General features: G+C 47.4%; 1 protein-coding gene across 1 annotated transcript in view; it reads right to left on the reverse strand.

The window, feature by feature from the left end:
- PLEKHG4B (pleckstrin homology and RhoGEF domain containing G4B) overlaps positions 1-15,962 on the reverse strand; it is a 76,328-nt gene that overhangs the window by 9,711 nt on the left and 50,655 nt on the right. The window contains exons 7-12 of the mRNA XM_064596927.1: positions 11,621-11,707; positions 6,207-6,323; positions 5,848-5,946; positions 5,083-5,225; positions 4,479-4,617; positions 894-1,663 (exon numbers count right to left, since the gene is read on the reverse strand). Coding sequence (XP_064452997.1) covers positions 894-1,663; positions 4,479-4,617; positions 5,083-5,225; positions 5,848-5,946; positions 6,207-6,323; positions 11,621-11,707 — 1,355 coding nt within the window. The remainder of the gene's footprint in view (positions 1-893; positions 1,664-4,478; positions 4,618-5,082; positions 5,226-5,847; positions 5,947-6,206; positions 6,324-11,620; positions 11,708-15,962) is intronic.

Consider the following 15,962-nt stretch of genomic DNA (forward strand, 5'->3'; position numbering starts at 1 on the left):
CCTGCAGTCTGTGCCTCTGAAACTTTCAAGATGAGCTCAGGGGAGTGGGAGAGTGGTTCTTCCTGGAGCCTTCCCAGGGATTCCAACTCCCGGGGAGACCCACACAGGTGCTCCCAAATGAAACCTTCCTGTTCCACCTAAAGTTTCGCCCTGAACAAGCTACACCGTAACCGCCTAGAACCTGAAACATAAAGGTATGTTTCAGGAGAGTATTTGGTGACCATCTCAGTTCAGAGATGGTCTCTGTATGAGGAGGAAATGTGTCCACCAACCAAATGAGCAAAGAAAACGAGGATGACGCCCCACCTGCAGCCCACCCCAGTCACTATAAAGATGGACTAACAGCCCAAGGGGCAGGCTGTGATACCAGGTGAGTGGACTACCTGTCATTAGGGTTGGGCACAGTTCCTGCCCACTTTTTAATCCTAACGGTTAATAAAATACATCTTTTTACACATATCTTCTTAAGGATTAAACAAATTCATAGGGACATCTCCATTCAGGCAATGGATAAACACATATACTTCTCACCTCAGTGCTGAGAGCCTTTTTTTAAAAGTAATTTTTAAGTAACTTCTTCATATTCCAGGTGTGATTTGCTTATTGTGATTTTCCATAAATGGGCCTCAAATGATGAGAGCTAGTTGTTCAACCATCAGAGCGGGTGAGCTAGGTGCCCACAAGCCACGAGAAAGGAAGCAGTTTTCAATGATCATGCTGAACACGGGGAGGAAAGTAACATCTTGTCTAAGATCAAATGCAAGTGTGTTGCCTGGACAGGACATGGTGGACCTGGAGGGGTGTTTGTGGATGTCCCACTCTGTGAAAGGCTTTGGGTCTCTGGCACCACACCGACTGCTAAGCCCAAAGGCTGGAGGGGGTGTCCACCTCACCTTCCTGCTTGTCTCCTCCTGTCCTCCTCAGAGGGGTGGGTCCTGGAGGGAGAGGACAGACTCCGGTTCCGAGTGACCAGGGCGCTCTCAGCATGTGGCTGTGGTGGGGGCTGCTTCTCGGAGGCCACGGTGCTGGTCACCTCTAGGCCCCTGATGAAGACCCCGGTGTGGCCTGGCCAGGGGGCATCCCTGGGGCCACTGTCAAGCCGTGCAATCTCAAAGCTTCGTGTTTTCCTCATAATTTTCTTCAGGGGATGTTTCCTGGGGTGGGTGGTGGGTGTCTGGATGGGCGTGGAGGAGCAGGTGGGGCTGTCATGTGGGGAAGGCACAGCCGGGGCCAGGGGCTCACCCTCCTGCCTGCTCAGAGAGGCTTGTCCAGGGAGGCCAGGCAGCAGTTGGGCCCGCTCCTCAGTGCAGCCCTCTGGGTCAGTGGGGGGGGTCCAGGATGGCTCATGGTGCCTCCTCTTGGCCGACTGGGCAAGCTCATGCTTCAGGGCTCTCTGGTCCAGAGGTGGGGTGCCAGGGTCTGGGCTAACCCCAGACAGGGCCTCTTGGAAGCAGAGGCGGGTCTGTGGGCTCTGCAGCCCTAAGGTGTGCCTCTGATGCGGTGGCCGCTGGCTGCCCAGGCCTGCCGCCACCACGCTGGCTCCCGGGAAGCCCTGCGCAGTCAGCTCTGTGGCCTTCCGGTGACAGGTCTCCAGATACTCAGTGACTGGCTCCGGGCCCAGGTACTCCAGGCACTCACTGCACTGCCGCATCCATCCATCCACCTGCGTGGCAAAGGAGGGAACTGGTCAGGGCAGTGGAGGACTGTCTCGGCCACCATGGCCTTGGCAGCCCCACCCAATCTCATGCACTTGATGAGCAGCTCAAGTAAACCTGCTCTGCAGGTACCCCAGATCAAGGACCAGGATGAGCTAGGTGACCAGAGCAAGAGGAAGACCCCTCCACCCACAGAGGCAGCTACCAGCCAGACTCGCCCCAAGGGCAGGCAAGATGAGTTTGCACCTGAGCCCGATGAGGTCTGAATCCTCCACGGCCCCCAAGAACAGCAGGTGGGGTTGTCCCAGGGCCATGGGATGCCAGGCTGGACAGACCATGAAATCAGTTAGTCCACACTTTGGCCTGGGGTGGGAGGCCATGACAGTGGGGCAGAAAGTTCATACCCCTACGCTGGCCTTCCCTGAACCCCTGGATCCCGTCAAGAGGAGCCGTGCTGCTGGGGGCTCTGGGGTGCTGGTGCGTTTGCAGGCCTGGGCTGGGCTGCAGCGACTGTCCTGGGGTCTCTGGCAACAAGTGGACTTTAACAGCAGAGCTGGTAAACACAGAAAAGTTCACGTATAAATTCCTCATACGGTGGCTGAGAGCCTGGGGCGCGGTGCCGGGGTGTGCTGGCCAGGGAGGCTGGGCTCACTCAGGCCTGCAGGGACAGTGCTCACTGAATGTCCATAGCACATGCAGATCCCCTGGAGGCGATTCCACTGGGTCTCTTAGCGCCTCGTAGAAGTCAGACAGGTGGGCCCATCAGGCCAGCGCTCCCTCCCTGCACTCAGCCTGGCTGGCCATGGTGCTCAGACACCTTTTGAAGGCCCAGATCGCTTCCTCTGTGCCTTGGGAGCTGTTCTCCACCAGCTGCAGCCTTTTCTAACAAGACTGCTGTAGCCCAAGGAACAAAGCACCAGCACAAGCCCGGTGCTTACTCTCCTTTTCTGTGTGTGTCTTCTGGTGTGGACACACCATCAGCCTGTCGTGGAAGGTCTAGAGCACCCACTGCTGCGACATGTTCTCAAGACAGAGCAGCTCCAAGAGGCCAGGGATTTCTCTCCTCTTTCAAACCACAAATTGATCTATGTAGGAAAGGAAGGCTTTATTTTTAAATGTGTGAAGGAGTCCGGTTCTATGATCGTGGGGGACAAAGGAAGCATCAGACACCACTTAGGGGCTGGCTCAGCTGGTTCCCACAGCCTGCACAGCTGTCCTGATGCAAACAAACTGCTCAGATGCACTGTAAGTGGCTACACAGCAATGAAAGCCCCACGGGCTGTTTTTACCTACGTGCCCCTCTCAGTCTGTGGATGGTTGAAGAGGGATGACCACAGGTCTCCACGGCCCAAGTGTGCAACTGGGCAGGCTGTTCGCAGGAAATGGAAATTAAGAACTTTCTGTTTTGAAACTTGTTACTATGCTAAATAGACCCCAGAAATATTCTTCGGGTGGTGGCACTAGGGTACTTGGGGGCAGTCTGGAAGAGCTGGAGGGGCTGATGGCGGTCCTGCCTGCCCCACACGGCTTCCCGTGGGGACATCACTCATTCACAGTGAACACGTCAGGGGTTAAGACTTCATTTTCATGCAAGTTCTCGTTGGATAGCAATGCCAGGGAGGCCTGGTTGTGAGGGGCCCAAGAAGAGGTTTTTAACAATGCAGTGATATCAGCGCTGGATCTACAGCCACAGAACCGTACTTAGTGACCCCCACACACAGGCAGAAGACAGAGAGCAGCGCACACACTCTGTGGACAGAGTCATAGAGAAAAATGTCAAATCTGGGTTTTTACAAACACCAGCAGCCTGAGAGCCTCTGGGTAGAAGAGTAGGAAACAGTCAACAGAGTGGGGACCTCTCAGGGGTGGAGTCCCACCTCTAACCTCATGAAAAAAGCTCCAGTTGGTTTCAAGATGTAAATGGAAAATCAAACCATAAAGGTCTTAGGACAGAATACAGTAGTCATTCTGTGACCTTAAGATAGGAAAGGTCATTTCAATCATAAGCAAAGTTGAAGGACAATGACAAACCAGACGGTCAGTGTGAGCAACATGCATAATAGTGAAACTTCTGAGCTGTGGAAGTTGGTCAGTGTGTGGAAAAGCCGTTTGTTAGAGAATAAATACAAAAAACCCACAGACAAACGAAGAAAAAGTTCAACTGTAGCATAAAAACTCCAAATGCAGTGATTTTCATGTCAGTGAGGAAGGGACGCTCTCAAGGCTGCTGCTGAGAATCTCAACTGGGCAGGCTGCTTGCAGGCCCATTCGGCAAATGTGTAAAAACCTCAGAAATGGCGAGCCCTAACCCAGCCATCCCAAGCCTAGGAACCTGTCCAAAGCAAACAATCACAAAGTGTGAAAGATGCAGGCGCAGTGATGTGTACGAGGGTGAGAAACAGGAGAGCCGGGGACTTGAGCCAGAACTGGAGGAACACAGGGAGGTGCAGGCCTCCACACACCACCGTGCTTGCTAGCCATCCTGGGGACCCAGCCTCGGGATGCCCTGCAGTGGCCATTCCCCCACCCTGCCTGCCCCAAGGGACACACAGTCCTGCAGAGAAGGCCTCCACACACTTCCGACCTTGCCCTACACTGACCGCGGCCTGTGCCTGGGCTCCTGCTTCCCAGTCACTTACATGGGAATAGCGGTTGATAAAAGCATAATGATTTAACTAGAAATATGTGCAAGCTTTTGAAAAGCTTTTATATGCATATGTATATGGAAAAAAGTCTGGATTATAATATACTGCAATAGTAGTAGTTACTTCAGGAGCAGAGTTTCAAAATGTTTTTCTCCTTTGGCTTCTCTGGAATACTTACTTGGCCTTGTCCCTCCTGGAGCGTCCTCCCTTCCCGTAGCCTCTCCAGCTCCTGCAGACACCTGTTGGAGGCGAGGACAAGCCGATGGACCTCTTCGTCCACTTGGTTGTACAGTCTGGAGGCGACCTCAATGGCATCCCTGGAAGAGAAAGTGTCAGAAAGCCCAATCCTGACCTCTAGTTGCTTAGGGGCAATCACCCGAGGAATATGCTGTCAGTGACAACCTTGTGAAAAAAGCACAACTACACTCTTTGCCTCCCTTCCATCTGACACGAACGGAAGGCTCCAAGGAGGACAAGCCTGGAGGTGCAGGCACCCCAGAGGTGGTAGGAAAAGTGAGCGTGTGGGCATGGCAGCCCAGGACAGAATTAGACAGAGACGCATTCGGCCGGGACCTCTGCTGAATCCCACTATGATGAGTTTTGCCTTCCACGTGAGCGTTCCAAGGAATCTGCTACTTTTTTTTTGGAAGATACAGATGTAGATAGGCTCCAGTCCAAAGTGTGCCCATCAGAAAGAACAGAGGTTTGGACCCCTGGGAGATGCTGCATGTGACCGAAATGGACATCACCCCTGGGATGGGCAGCCCCAGCGTGACACTCACCGGCAGTCTTGGCTGGTGCCAAGCTGCTCCCTCCTCAGCTGCGCCAGCACGGCACCACCCTCTAGCCGGAGGGCGACCAGCAGGGCGTCTTCCAGCACACAATTCATCGTTGCTTTATGCTTGCTGATTAAGTCTGTGACCTCCTGCGTGGAGTGGGAGAGGCATGCATAGAACCCTCCCCTCCATGGGGAGTGTTAGGTGTGACCTACACTCCTGTGCTTATCAGTCAAGCTGAGAGAAGGGCGCCATGGCCGAACCCACACTTGACACTTGATGCCGCAGGGAGGCAGTGGGGTCCTAGATGCTCTCACCCAAGAGATGGGTGCGATTAAGGAGAGGAGAAAGGAGGGAAGTTTGAAAGTTGGCAGCAGGAGGAAAGCCTGGCATTTGGACAGGGATGTGTGGACCTTGCCTGCATACCCCATAAACCCTGAGGTGTCTCCAGCCCCAGGTCTCTAGGCTGCTGATTTTCCTCCAGCCAGTCCACCTCTGTGTCCCAGCAGTAATTACTCAGGCCTCAGTGGCACATCAGCAAATGTAGTGATTGTGGTGGTATTTCTCTTCTGGGCATGGTGGGATTTTTTTTTTTTTTTTTTTTTTTTGGTCATGGGGAAGAAGTGGTCTTTTGGAAGTCCTTTGCTAATTGAAAGGAATTTACAAGTCAAAAAGGGTTTGGAAATTTCTGCTATGGATGATAGATTTGGCTAAACCTCTATGTTCCCACCTACCTACCTGTGAAACAAAATAAAATACAAGAGAACCTACCTGTACCGTGCTTAGAGTCCTGTGGGTATTCAGGGAGTGGAGTGAATTTTGTAGGACAACAATGGCATTCTCGCAATTTGTGGTGAAGGGCTCCAGCTTCTATCACGGTGGGAAAGGTAGGAGATGACAGATACACTGTTAGTATCCACAGAAGCGCTGGGGAGCAGCACCCTCCCTGCCCAGAGCTGGACTTCAGCAGCACTCCCAAGCCCGCCACACTGTGGCTCTCCAACAGCCTGGGAATGGCAGCTGTGATGGGCACGACATTCGGGGCAGGGACACCTGTTTCAGGTGTGAGTAAAAACATCTGCATGAGGAGAAGTCCCAGGAGACTGGCAGGTGCAGTGGCTTTACCTTACCCTACGGAAGCAGATCCAGTCACTGTGGCTGTAAGGAAAGGAGCCATCGAGGTCTGTGGTCAGCTGCGAGCTGTCAACAAGATTGTGCAAGGCCTTCAGGGAGCCGACCACCTCACACTGCCAAGGAGAAGCATTCACTGGTTACGGCCACAGATGCATCCATCAGGAAGACCACTGTGATGGCTCACTCCAGGGAGAACCACCACCGAGAGGGTGGAGAGAGAGGTTTAATCCAGTGACCCTGCCTTGCTGGTGGCATTAGTGGGCTGAATGTGGTTGGGTACAGAAATGAAGTTGGGGAGAAGTGAAAGGAAAAGGTAGCAAAGAGAAATTACAGAAAGTTTCCAAATAACACCAAAAAATGGAAAAACTGAAAAGGGAGAGAGGCAAGAAGATAGGGGAGGAAGGGAAGAAGAATAAATCAAGGATGTGCTACTCTGAGATGGCAGAGTTGGCCCTGCCCAGACAATTTGGGACGAGGTAGAACAACAGGCACCTGAAAGCTCCAGAGGGCAAACAAGGTCAGGCTCACTGAGGAGGGCCACTGGAACATGGATGAGGGGAGCAGCATGGGTTGAACTCCCCCTCTGCTTGGCTCTGGCCTGAAGGCAGGATGCCAACACGGGAGACTGGATTGACTGAGGCTCTGGTAGAAAACAGGCATCTTTCTGGCCTGAAGAACCAGAAAATAGAGCTGGGTTGGAATGTAGACATCGAGTCCCACGAGGGAGAAAGCCAGGGGAAAGGAGCTTCAGTGGTGTGTAAACTGTGCCCAGGACTCTGGCTGACCCTGAACCATGTATGCATGGGGAAGACTCTGGATAGCTAAAGGCAAAAAGAACTGAACTGGATGTACATAGGGGAGAGTTTTCAGTTTGAGTCCAACCAAGTTAAATGCATTTCAAAACAGTCCACTGTGGAGGTTTATAATAGAATCCAGAGTCAGCACGGTCAACGTTATTCAACAGAATATTCACATGTCCAGAATACAATCCCAAATTACTTGACACATGAAGAATCAGGAAAATGTGACTCATTCTCAAGGGAAATGACAGTCAACAGAGGTCAACCCAGAAAATACCTGGATGTTGTAATTATTAGACAAGGACTTTAAAGCAGTGGTCATAACTATGTTCAATGATGTAAAGGAAAAATGCTTGCAATTACTGAGAGAATAGGAGATCTTAACAGAGTCAGAGAAAATATATGTTTAAAACCACTGGGTGTTTTATAGTTGAAAAATATAACATCTGAAGTAAAAAATATCACTAGATAGGCTTAATAGCTGAATGGAGATGAATAGAGTATGGAGTTGGTAACTTTGAAGATAGAGCAATAGAAACAATCTGATCTGAAGAAGAGAGAGAAAATAAGTGGGAGAAAAATGATTCTCCAAGACCAATGGGGCAAGATCACTTGGGGAGGAGTTAAGATGACGAAGTAGTGGGACGACCTTATGCTTGCCTCATCCCTCGAACACAGCTAGGTAATTATCAAATAATTTTGAATACCCAGGATATGAATCTGAGGACTGAGAGAACAAACTGCACAACTAGCTGGAGGCCACATTGTGAAAGGTAGGAGGTGCAGAGACACGTGATTTGGGGGAGAAAAGAAATGTGAGCACTGCAGAGGAGACAGAACTCTGATTATGGAGAGAGGAGAGAAAGAAAGAGATAAAGCAGCACACAGGGAACTGCACAAGAAAAACACTTCCCCAAAACCAGTGACTGGGAAAATGAGAGGGGCTGATTATTGTAAGCTTTTATACGCAGTGGAACTGAAAGTCTGAAACTTTAGAAGTCTGCACCATTGCCAGGGTCGGGCCTGGTGGACATAGGGGTGCTCCTGTGGAGAAGGGGGCAGAGGCCCAGGACCACAGAGCACGATGCCCTGGGTCGCACTGGGAGAGACAGCCCCCCTTCTTGGAGTGCATTTGGGAGAGGCAGCACTGCCTCTCTAGGGACAAAAGAGCCTGGGCGCCATGGAGCTGCCCCATTCATTAGCGTAGGGCAGAAATGTCTGCTGAGGGCAGCTAACCCGGATGCCAGCTCTTTGCTACACTTGACCACAAAATCCAAGTTCCTGTGCGGTTGTGCAGCTGCTTTTCTGGGACAAAAGGCACCAGCCACGGTGGGGCGTGACCCTCCCCCAGAGTACCCACTTGGTTCTGCACCGGGCCAGGTGCCTAAAATTTGGGATTTTGAAACCCAGCCGCAAGCCTGAGATAAAACACGGGAGCACTGCGCTGCTGAGTGGGCACACAGCTCTGACACAGACAGGGTGAAGGCTGGAATCTGGTGGGAGCGTGGGACACAAGATGGGAGATTGTTTGCTCTTCCGTGAGGGTGTCCTGAACAGCAGGGGGTAGAAACTCCGCTCTCTGGAGAAGAGAGAGGGCTGACACTCTTTTTCACCCCTCCCATCAGCATGGACAGACTCAGCAAGCAGCACAGGGCACACGGTGGAGGCTTGAGCCGCTTACACCAAGCTCTGCTCCTTGGTGCTCTGCCTTTTTAACCCTGTGCAGGTGCCTTTTTAACTACAGCAAGTATAATTGAGAGCCAGAGTAGCAGCGGGCCTCTCCCCTAGAAGACCAGTACAGATCCCTTGCATGCACCAGGTCTTCTGATCAAAGTGCTGCAAAGCTTCAGCTCTAACGGAAACAGGACTAGGCACAGGCTTTCCTAATTCACAAAGGACAGAGGCCTAGACAAAATGTGAGATGGAGGAATTCATCCCAAAAGGAAGAATGAGAAGAGGTCACCGCTAGGGAACTAATCAAAATAGATACAAGTACTACGCCTGAACCAGAATTTAAAATGTCCATACTACCCAAAGCAATCTACACATTTAATGCAATCCCTATAAAAATACCACCAGCATTCTTCATAGATGTGGAACAACCATAAAATTTGTATGGAACCACAAAAGACCCCGAATAGCCAAAGCAACCTTGAAAAAGAGAAGCAAAGCTAGAGGCATCATAATTCTGAACTTCAAGTTATATTACAAAGCCATAGTAATCAAAACAGTATGGTACTGGCACAAAAATGGACACATGGGATCAATGGAACAGAACAGAAAACCCAGAAATGGACCCACAACTATAAGGTCAACTAATCTTCCAGAAAGCAGGAAAGAATATCTATTGGATAAAAGTCTCTTCAACGAATGGTGTTGGGAAAACTGGACAACAACATGCAAAAGAATGAAACTAGACCACTTCTTACACCATACACAAAAGTAAACTCAAAATGGATAAAAGACCTAAATGTGAGACCTGAAACCATAAAAATCCTAGACAAGAGCACAGGCAGTAACCTCTCTGACATCTGCCGTAACAACCTGTTTCTAGATATGTCTCCTGAAATAAGGGAAATAAAACCAAAAATAAATTTTTGGGACTTTATCAAAATAAAAAGCTTCTGCACAGTAAAGGAAACAACCAACAAAACTAAAAGGCAACTCACGGAGTAGGAAAAGATATTTGCAAATGACATCTCTGATTAAAGGGTTAGTATCCAAAATAAATAAAGAACTTAAAAAACTCAACACCCCAAAAAACAAATAATCCAGTTGAAAAACGGGTAGAAGTTACAAACAGACATTTTTTCAAAGAAGATATCCAGATGGCTAACAGACATAGGAAAAGATGCTCAACATTACCTATCATCAGGGAAATACAAATGAAAACCACAGTGAGGTATCACCTCACACCTGTCAGAACGGCTAAAATCAACAACACAAGAAACAACAGGTGTTGGCAAGGATGTGGAGAAAGGGGAACCCTCGTGCACTGTTGGTGGGAGAGCAGCCACTCTGGAGAACAGTATGGAGGTTCTTCAAATGGTTAAAAATACAACTACCCTACCACCTAGCAATTGCACTACTGGGTATTTACCCAAAGGATACAAAAGTACTAATTCAAAGGGATATATGCAACCTGATGTTTATAGCAGCATTATCAGTAATAGCCAAACTATGGAAAGAGGCCAAACGTCCACCAACTGATGAATGGATAAAGAAGATGTGGTACATATATACAATGGAATATTACTCAGCCATCAAAAAATATGAAATCCTGCCATTTGCAATGATGTGAATAGAGCTAGAGAGTTTATGCTAAGCAAAATAAATCAGAGAAAGACAAATATCACATGATTTCACTCACATGTGGAATTTAAGAAACAAAACAGATGAACATAGGGGAAGTGGGAAAAACAGAGAGAGGGAGCCAAACCATAAGAGACTCTTAACAACAGAGAACACATGGAGGGTTGATGGAGGGAGGTGGGTGGTGGATGGGCCAGATGGGGGATGGGTATTAAGAATGACACTTGTTATGATGAGCACTGGCTGTTGTATATGAGTGATGAATCACCGAATTCTACTCCTAAAACCAATATTGCACTGTATGTTAACTAACTAGAATTTAAATAAAAATTTGGAGAAAATAAAATTAGATTGTGGGAACAGTTGCACAATTCCATGCATATACTAAAAGTCATTGATGCGGTTTGATAAATGATTTGTATGGGACATCAATTATATCTCAGTAAAGTTGTTTTTGAAAAGAAAGAAAGAGAAAGAAAACTTCTAGACTATCACTTCCTGAAATTCCAAAAAGTAAAAGTGCAATAAAGAGTGAAAAACAAAAAAAGACCTATGGGGCAATATCAGTGTGTGTAATTGAAATCCTAGAACGAGGGACGAGAATGAGGCAGAAAAAAACACTTCAAGAAATAATGAATGAAAATTTCCTGAATTTAGTGATAGACATAATTTTAAAAATTCAAGTTCAGCCCAACCTAAAAGGATAAAGATGAAGAGAACCATGCCTAGTCACGTTATAGTCAATTTGCTGAAAAGAAAGAGAAAATTTTGGAAGTAACCAAAGGAAAATGACACATTTTCTATAGGTGAACAATTATTTGAATTACAACAAACTTTTCATCAGAAACTATGGAGGTAGAACCACCATTTGCAGTTAAAAAAAAGGGGGGGGGGAAGAAATTATGGAGGCCAGAAGACAACAGAATGACACCTTTAAAGTGCTGGAGAAACAAACAAAAACCTACTGTAAGCCAGAATTCTATATCTAGCAAAAAATCCTTCAAGAATGAAGGCAAAATAAAGAATTTTTAGATAAAAGAGAAAGAAGCAAGAAGAGGATTTGAGAAAGCAAATGAGGTGGAGAAGAAAAATTAGATTTTTAAAAGTTTTCTGATACTACCCTCTTTAGGGTCCTGCAAAAACTTAAGGGATCGGTGATGGGTTTTCAGGCTCTTATATGGATGCAGCCAGAATTCACATAAAGTTTTCGCTATGTTTTATCTCATCTACGTGTCCTAATATTTAATTTTATGCATCACCCAGAGTCATATCTAACCCTGAGGGTCTACAACCATTACCTGAATTGTTCTATCCTTGTCAGGCCTAAATCCTGATTCTTTATTCACCAACAACACAATACTATGAATTATGGGAGGAGATGTGTTCTGAAATAAGAAAGAAATACCAATTAGCTTTGTAATTTTTAACTTCACTGACTCAATAGAATTGTCTAACTTTGAGGGGTGCTACTTCTGCTTTGATATTGTTCCCAAGCACCTAGAATGCATAAAATGTAACGGTCTTTGTTCTAAATGGACATTATTTCACCTTATAAATTTTAATGTAATCAAGTTTATTGGTTATAATTTACATATATTAAAATTCATCCTTTAAAATATGGAATTCTCTAAATTTTGACAGAACTTATAGTCATGGAACCACCATCACAGTCAAGATATATACAACAGTTCAGCATCCCCCAATTTCCTCATGCTCCTTTGTCAAGCCCACCAGCCTCTGGCAACTACTGATCTATTTTCTCTGTCCATAAATTTGCCTTTTTCAGATATCATACACATGGACTTACCCAGTACCGGCTTCTTTCACTGAGCACAGTGCATTCATGATTTACCCATGCTGGGGGGGTTCCTAGATCATCCCTTTCTATTGCTGAGGAGAAGCATGCAGGCACTGCAACTCATTCACCCACTCACCAGCTAGAGGACATCTGGGTTGTTTCCAGTTTGTGGCAACCATCAACAAAGCCACTATAAACTCTATGCAGACGTAAGTTTTCATTTCTCTTGGGTAAATATCTAGCAGTAGGATTGCTAGGTCACATGGTAAGTGCATTCTAACGTCTGAAGAAACTGGAGTGGTTGTGCCATTTTGCATTTCCATGAGCAATACCAAGTCCTTGCTATCGTCAAGTTTTGTTGTGTTATCTCATTTTGGTTACAAGTTGTATTTCTCCAATGACTACTGATGTTGAACCTATGTTTATGTGCTTCTCTGCCATTCATAGATCTTTTTTTGGTCAAGTGTGTTCACATCTTTGCTGGTATTTCATTGGGTTGTTTGTCTTATTGCTGAGTTTTGGGATTTTGTATATTCCAGATACAGGTCCTTTGTCAGATCTGTGTTTTGCACCACATTTTCTCGCAACTCCTGGCTTGTTTTTTCATTTTACTGACAGTGGTTTTTGAGGGAAAGTTTTCAATTTTGATGAAGTCCACCTTGTCATGGTTTTCTTTTATAGATCATGATGTTGGTGTCATAGCTAAGGAATCTTTGTCTGACTAAGGTCATGAAGATTTTCTCCTGTCTCCTTCTGGTGGTTTTGCAGTCTTAGTTTGTGCATGCAGGTCTGGGACCCACTTGTAATTTTTGTATATAGTATGAGGTATGTGTGCCCTGTTGGGGTTCCAACCCTGTTGGTTTTGGGGGTTTTTTTGACATGTTTTATGACTTTAAACAAGCCTCCTTGATTTCTGTTTGCTAGAGTACATTGAGGCCAGATCATTCAGCAATGAAATTATTTTATTTACCTAGTGCTTGCTTCTTCACTCATATTTTCTAAAGCTTTACTTTTTAAGTTTCTTCTAGTGATAAACAGATTTTAGGCTTTTTGTAATCCCCAATGTTGATCCCCTATTTTGACTGGATAGGCCTCAGAAATAACTGGTACTTTATTTGTATTAATTGTATATATTTACATTTTTGTTATGTGGCTTCTTGTGGATGACCTTCCATAAATATTCATTTCATGAATAAGCCATAGAAAAACACATAGAAAAAACATTCTTGCTTTTTTATTTGAGTCATTTTCTATTTCTCTCACCCAGTTTAGGTAAAATTTTCAGTTATCATGAATTAAAACTACACAGTTTTGCAATGTTTTATATTTCTCATATATTCCTACTTGAGTGGTTTTTTTACTATTAGGATTTGTTGCTATTGCTAAGAAGATGGATGTTAATTTTCAGACGAGTGAGAACACAGTTTGTACCTTAGGATGAGTTGTCCACATCAGTGTGTAGAAGTTATGTGCTGTGGGTGGGGTAGGGATGAGTAATTCTTAGCATTTTCTTCCACCAAGAAATGAAAAAATAATTTCCTTTTTGAAATGGAAAGCTTCTTATCTGTACTTTAATAATTTAATAAATCTGAAGTATAGTCACTTGAGATAGTTACGAGAGTTCTACTTTTTGCCCTCTATGAAAAAATTTAACTACTTCTGCATATTCCTCAGAAATAAAACTGAAAATGGAAACATGACCCTTAAATTCAGCTTATTTCCACTCTTCTCACTGGGATTACAGATCCTGCTGTTGCCTGAGCCAAAGCCAGGGTGGTGGGAGGCCACCACCTGAAGGAGAAGCAGTGAGCCTCATGGCAGTCTGAACGCCAACATCCAGATGACGGAACAGAGTGGATTTCCTGAAGTTCCTTCGAAGATTCACTTGTGATAAAAACTTAAAGATGCAGCAGGTGTTTCTCCTGCTTCTGCTCTGGGAGAAGTGTGCGTAGAGAGGGACCATCTTACTCAGGGCTCATTCTACCGCTGCGGGACCCAGGTGGCACAGGACTTAAAGGAAGCCTGAAGAAACAGAAGTGCTGGGAAGGGGTGTTCTTACAAAGAAAAAAGGTACGTGGTTCTGGTCGACAGCTGAGGGGCTCTTGGGCCATATGTGGGGCCTGCCTGGGTCTCACACACAGTGGCCCGAGGGGTTGCTAAGCGTGTGCATCAACAAGGAGGGCTCAGTCATCTCTCTTGGAGGCCGGACACTTAATTTTCAAGTTTTTACTGGATGCCAAAGAAGCAGAAGCCACCACAGTCCTCTGGCTTCAGGAAATTCCTGCAAAGCACGCACACGTGCATCAGTGCCCTCCGGGTTGTATGAGCAAACAGGGTTATGGCAACATGCACACAGCACAGCACAGTGAGGGAGCCCACGGGCAGCTGCATGCGCCGTCTTCTTCCTGGTGCCCAAGTAACCTCCCACGAGGCCAGTGCCACCACGCTGGGCGTGTGTCAGGGAGTGGAGGTGGTGATACCCGTCCACGCCAGCCCCACTCTGGGCACCGGGCCTCACCGTGTGCCTGCCTGGGTGTCTGCCGACGTTCCTGCCCTGCAGTCTGCACCTCGCTACTCAGTCTGGGTCCCAGAGTGACAACGTGCTCCCAGAGTTCCTCGAGCCCCTTACTGGGAAAGGTCCCCAGCGAGCCTCCATGGGGCTCACAGGGCTCTGGCCACCCGCTGGCCTGGGAGGGTGTCGTCCTGGGTTCTGCAGCAAGTCACTGGGTTCCCTGCTTCCCCTGAAAACAAATTTCAAGCCCTCCTCATTCCAAAACTTCTCCAGGGCAGCAATGACAAAAGTGATTGGCATGAACACCATTTGCCAGGGGGGCAAAGGGTCTGAGGAGGCGGGAGCCCAGGGAGCCTGCAGATGGGGGTTGAGAAGCAGGACCGCTCCCCCAGAGGCCACCCCCAGGGCTGAAGGTGGAAGAAACTGGGAGGAGAGCAGAGCAGCAGGGAGGCCGAGGAGGAGGGATGCTCCTGCACGCGTGCTCTGTGGTGCGCAGCGCGGGCCCTGCGCTCTGGAGCATCTGGAGGTGCGGATGGAGTGGGCTGGCCGACTGGGCCACACACCCTCCTCGTGACGGTAAGCTGTTCCCAACGGGTACATGAAGCAGGCAGAATGGCTTCTAGGAATCTGGTCACAAGTTCTGGTTGCAGCTTCAGAATCATTTCAGCAACAGCAAGAGCATTTGGTTTTGAAGGCAGAAATAAAGAAAAATTGTTTTTCTCCCATGTTTTCACAAGTTGCTATTTATAGGGTGCTGAGATGACTGGTGTGAGGTGACCACATTAAACAGTTGCTCCTGAGGAATGTGCGTCTGGAACACAAACAAACCTCATCCTCCTGTCCACTGTGGATACTGGGACCAGGCCTCCACATTTAACACCTTCCTCCTGTGAATGCACAGGACTCTGAGGAAATCCTGAGGTCACCGATGCCACTGTCCTCCTTGGAGCAGAGCTTCCTTCAAAATCTGTTTGAAAAGCAGTCATCCCCCTACTTTCCCAGAAGGCTTCCAGTAACTTCCCAGTCTTTGCTGGTCTATAAAATTGCACGTGGTTAGGAAAAACCAGAATCGCAAAGGAATTTCGAAGCCCACACAGAATATGAGCATCAAACTGGATGACATCCTGGTTGCTGATTGTTGAGCCCAACAGCTGGTTGAGAGCAGGGAAATGAGCAATAAGGGATTCATGTGCCTCCGAGGTGGTTCGTGGAAACGGAGTTTTGGCACGTCAAACCTGTCAGTCCGTGTCAGAGGCGCTAACTCGGGCTTTGAAGGTATGTACCGTGAATGCTTCTGCTGAAAGCCCATTTCTCCCTCTGAAATGCAGAC

The sequence above is a fragment of the Mirounga angustirostris genome, unplaced genomic scaffold (genome assembly GCF_029215605.1).
Source record: "Mirounga angustirostris isolate CCGP_5_RB_7025 unplaced genomic scaffold, mMirAng1.0.hap1 SCAF_7, whole genome shotgun sequence".
Lineage (NCBI taxonomy): Eukaryota > Metazoa > Chordata > Mammalia > Carnivora > Phocidae > Mirounga > Mirounga angustirostris.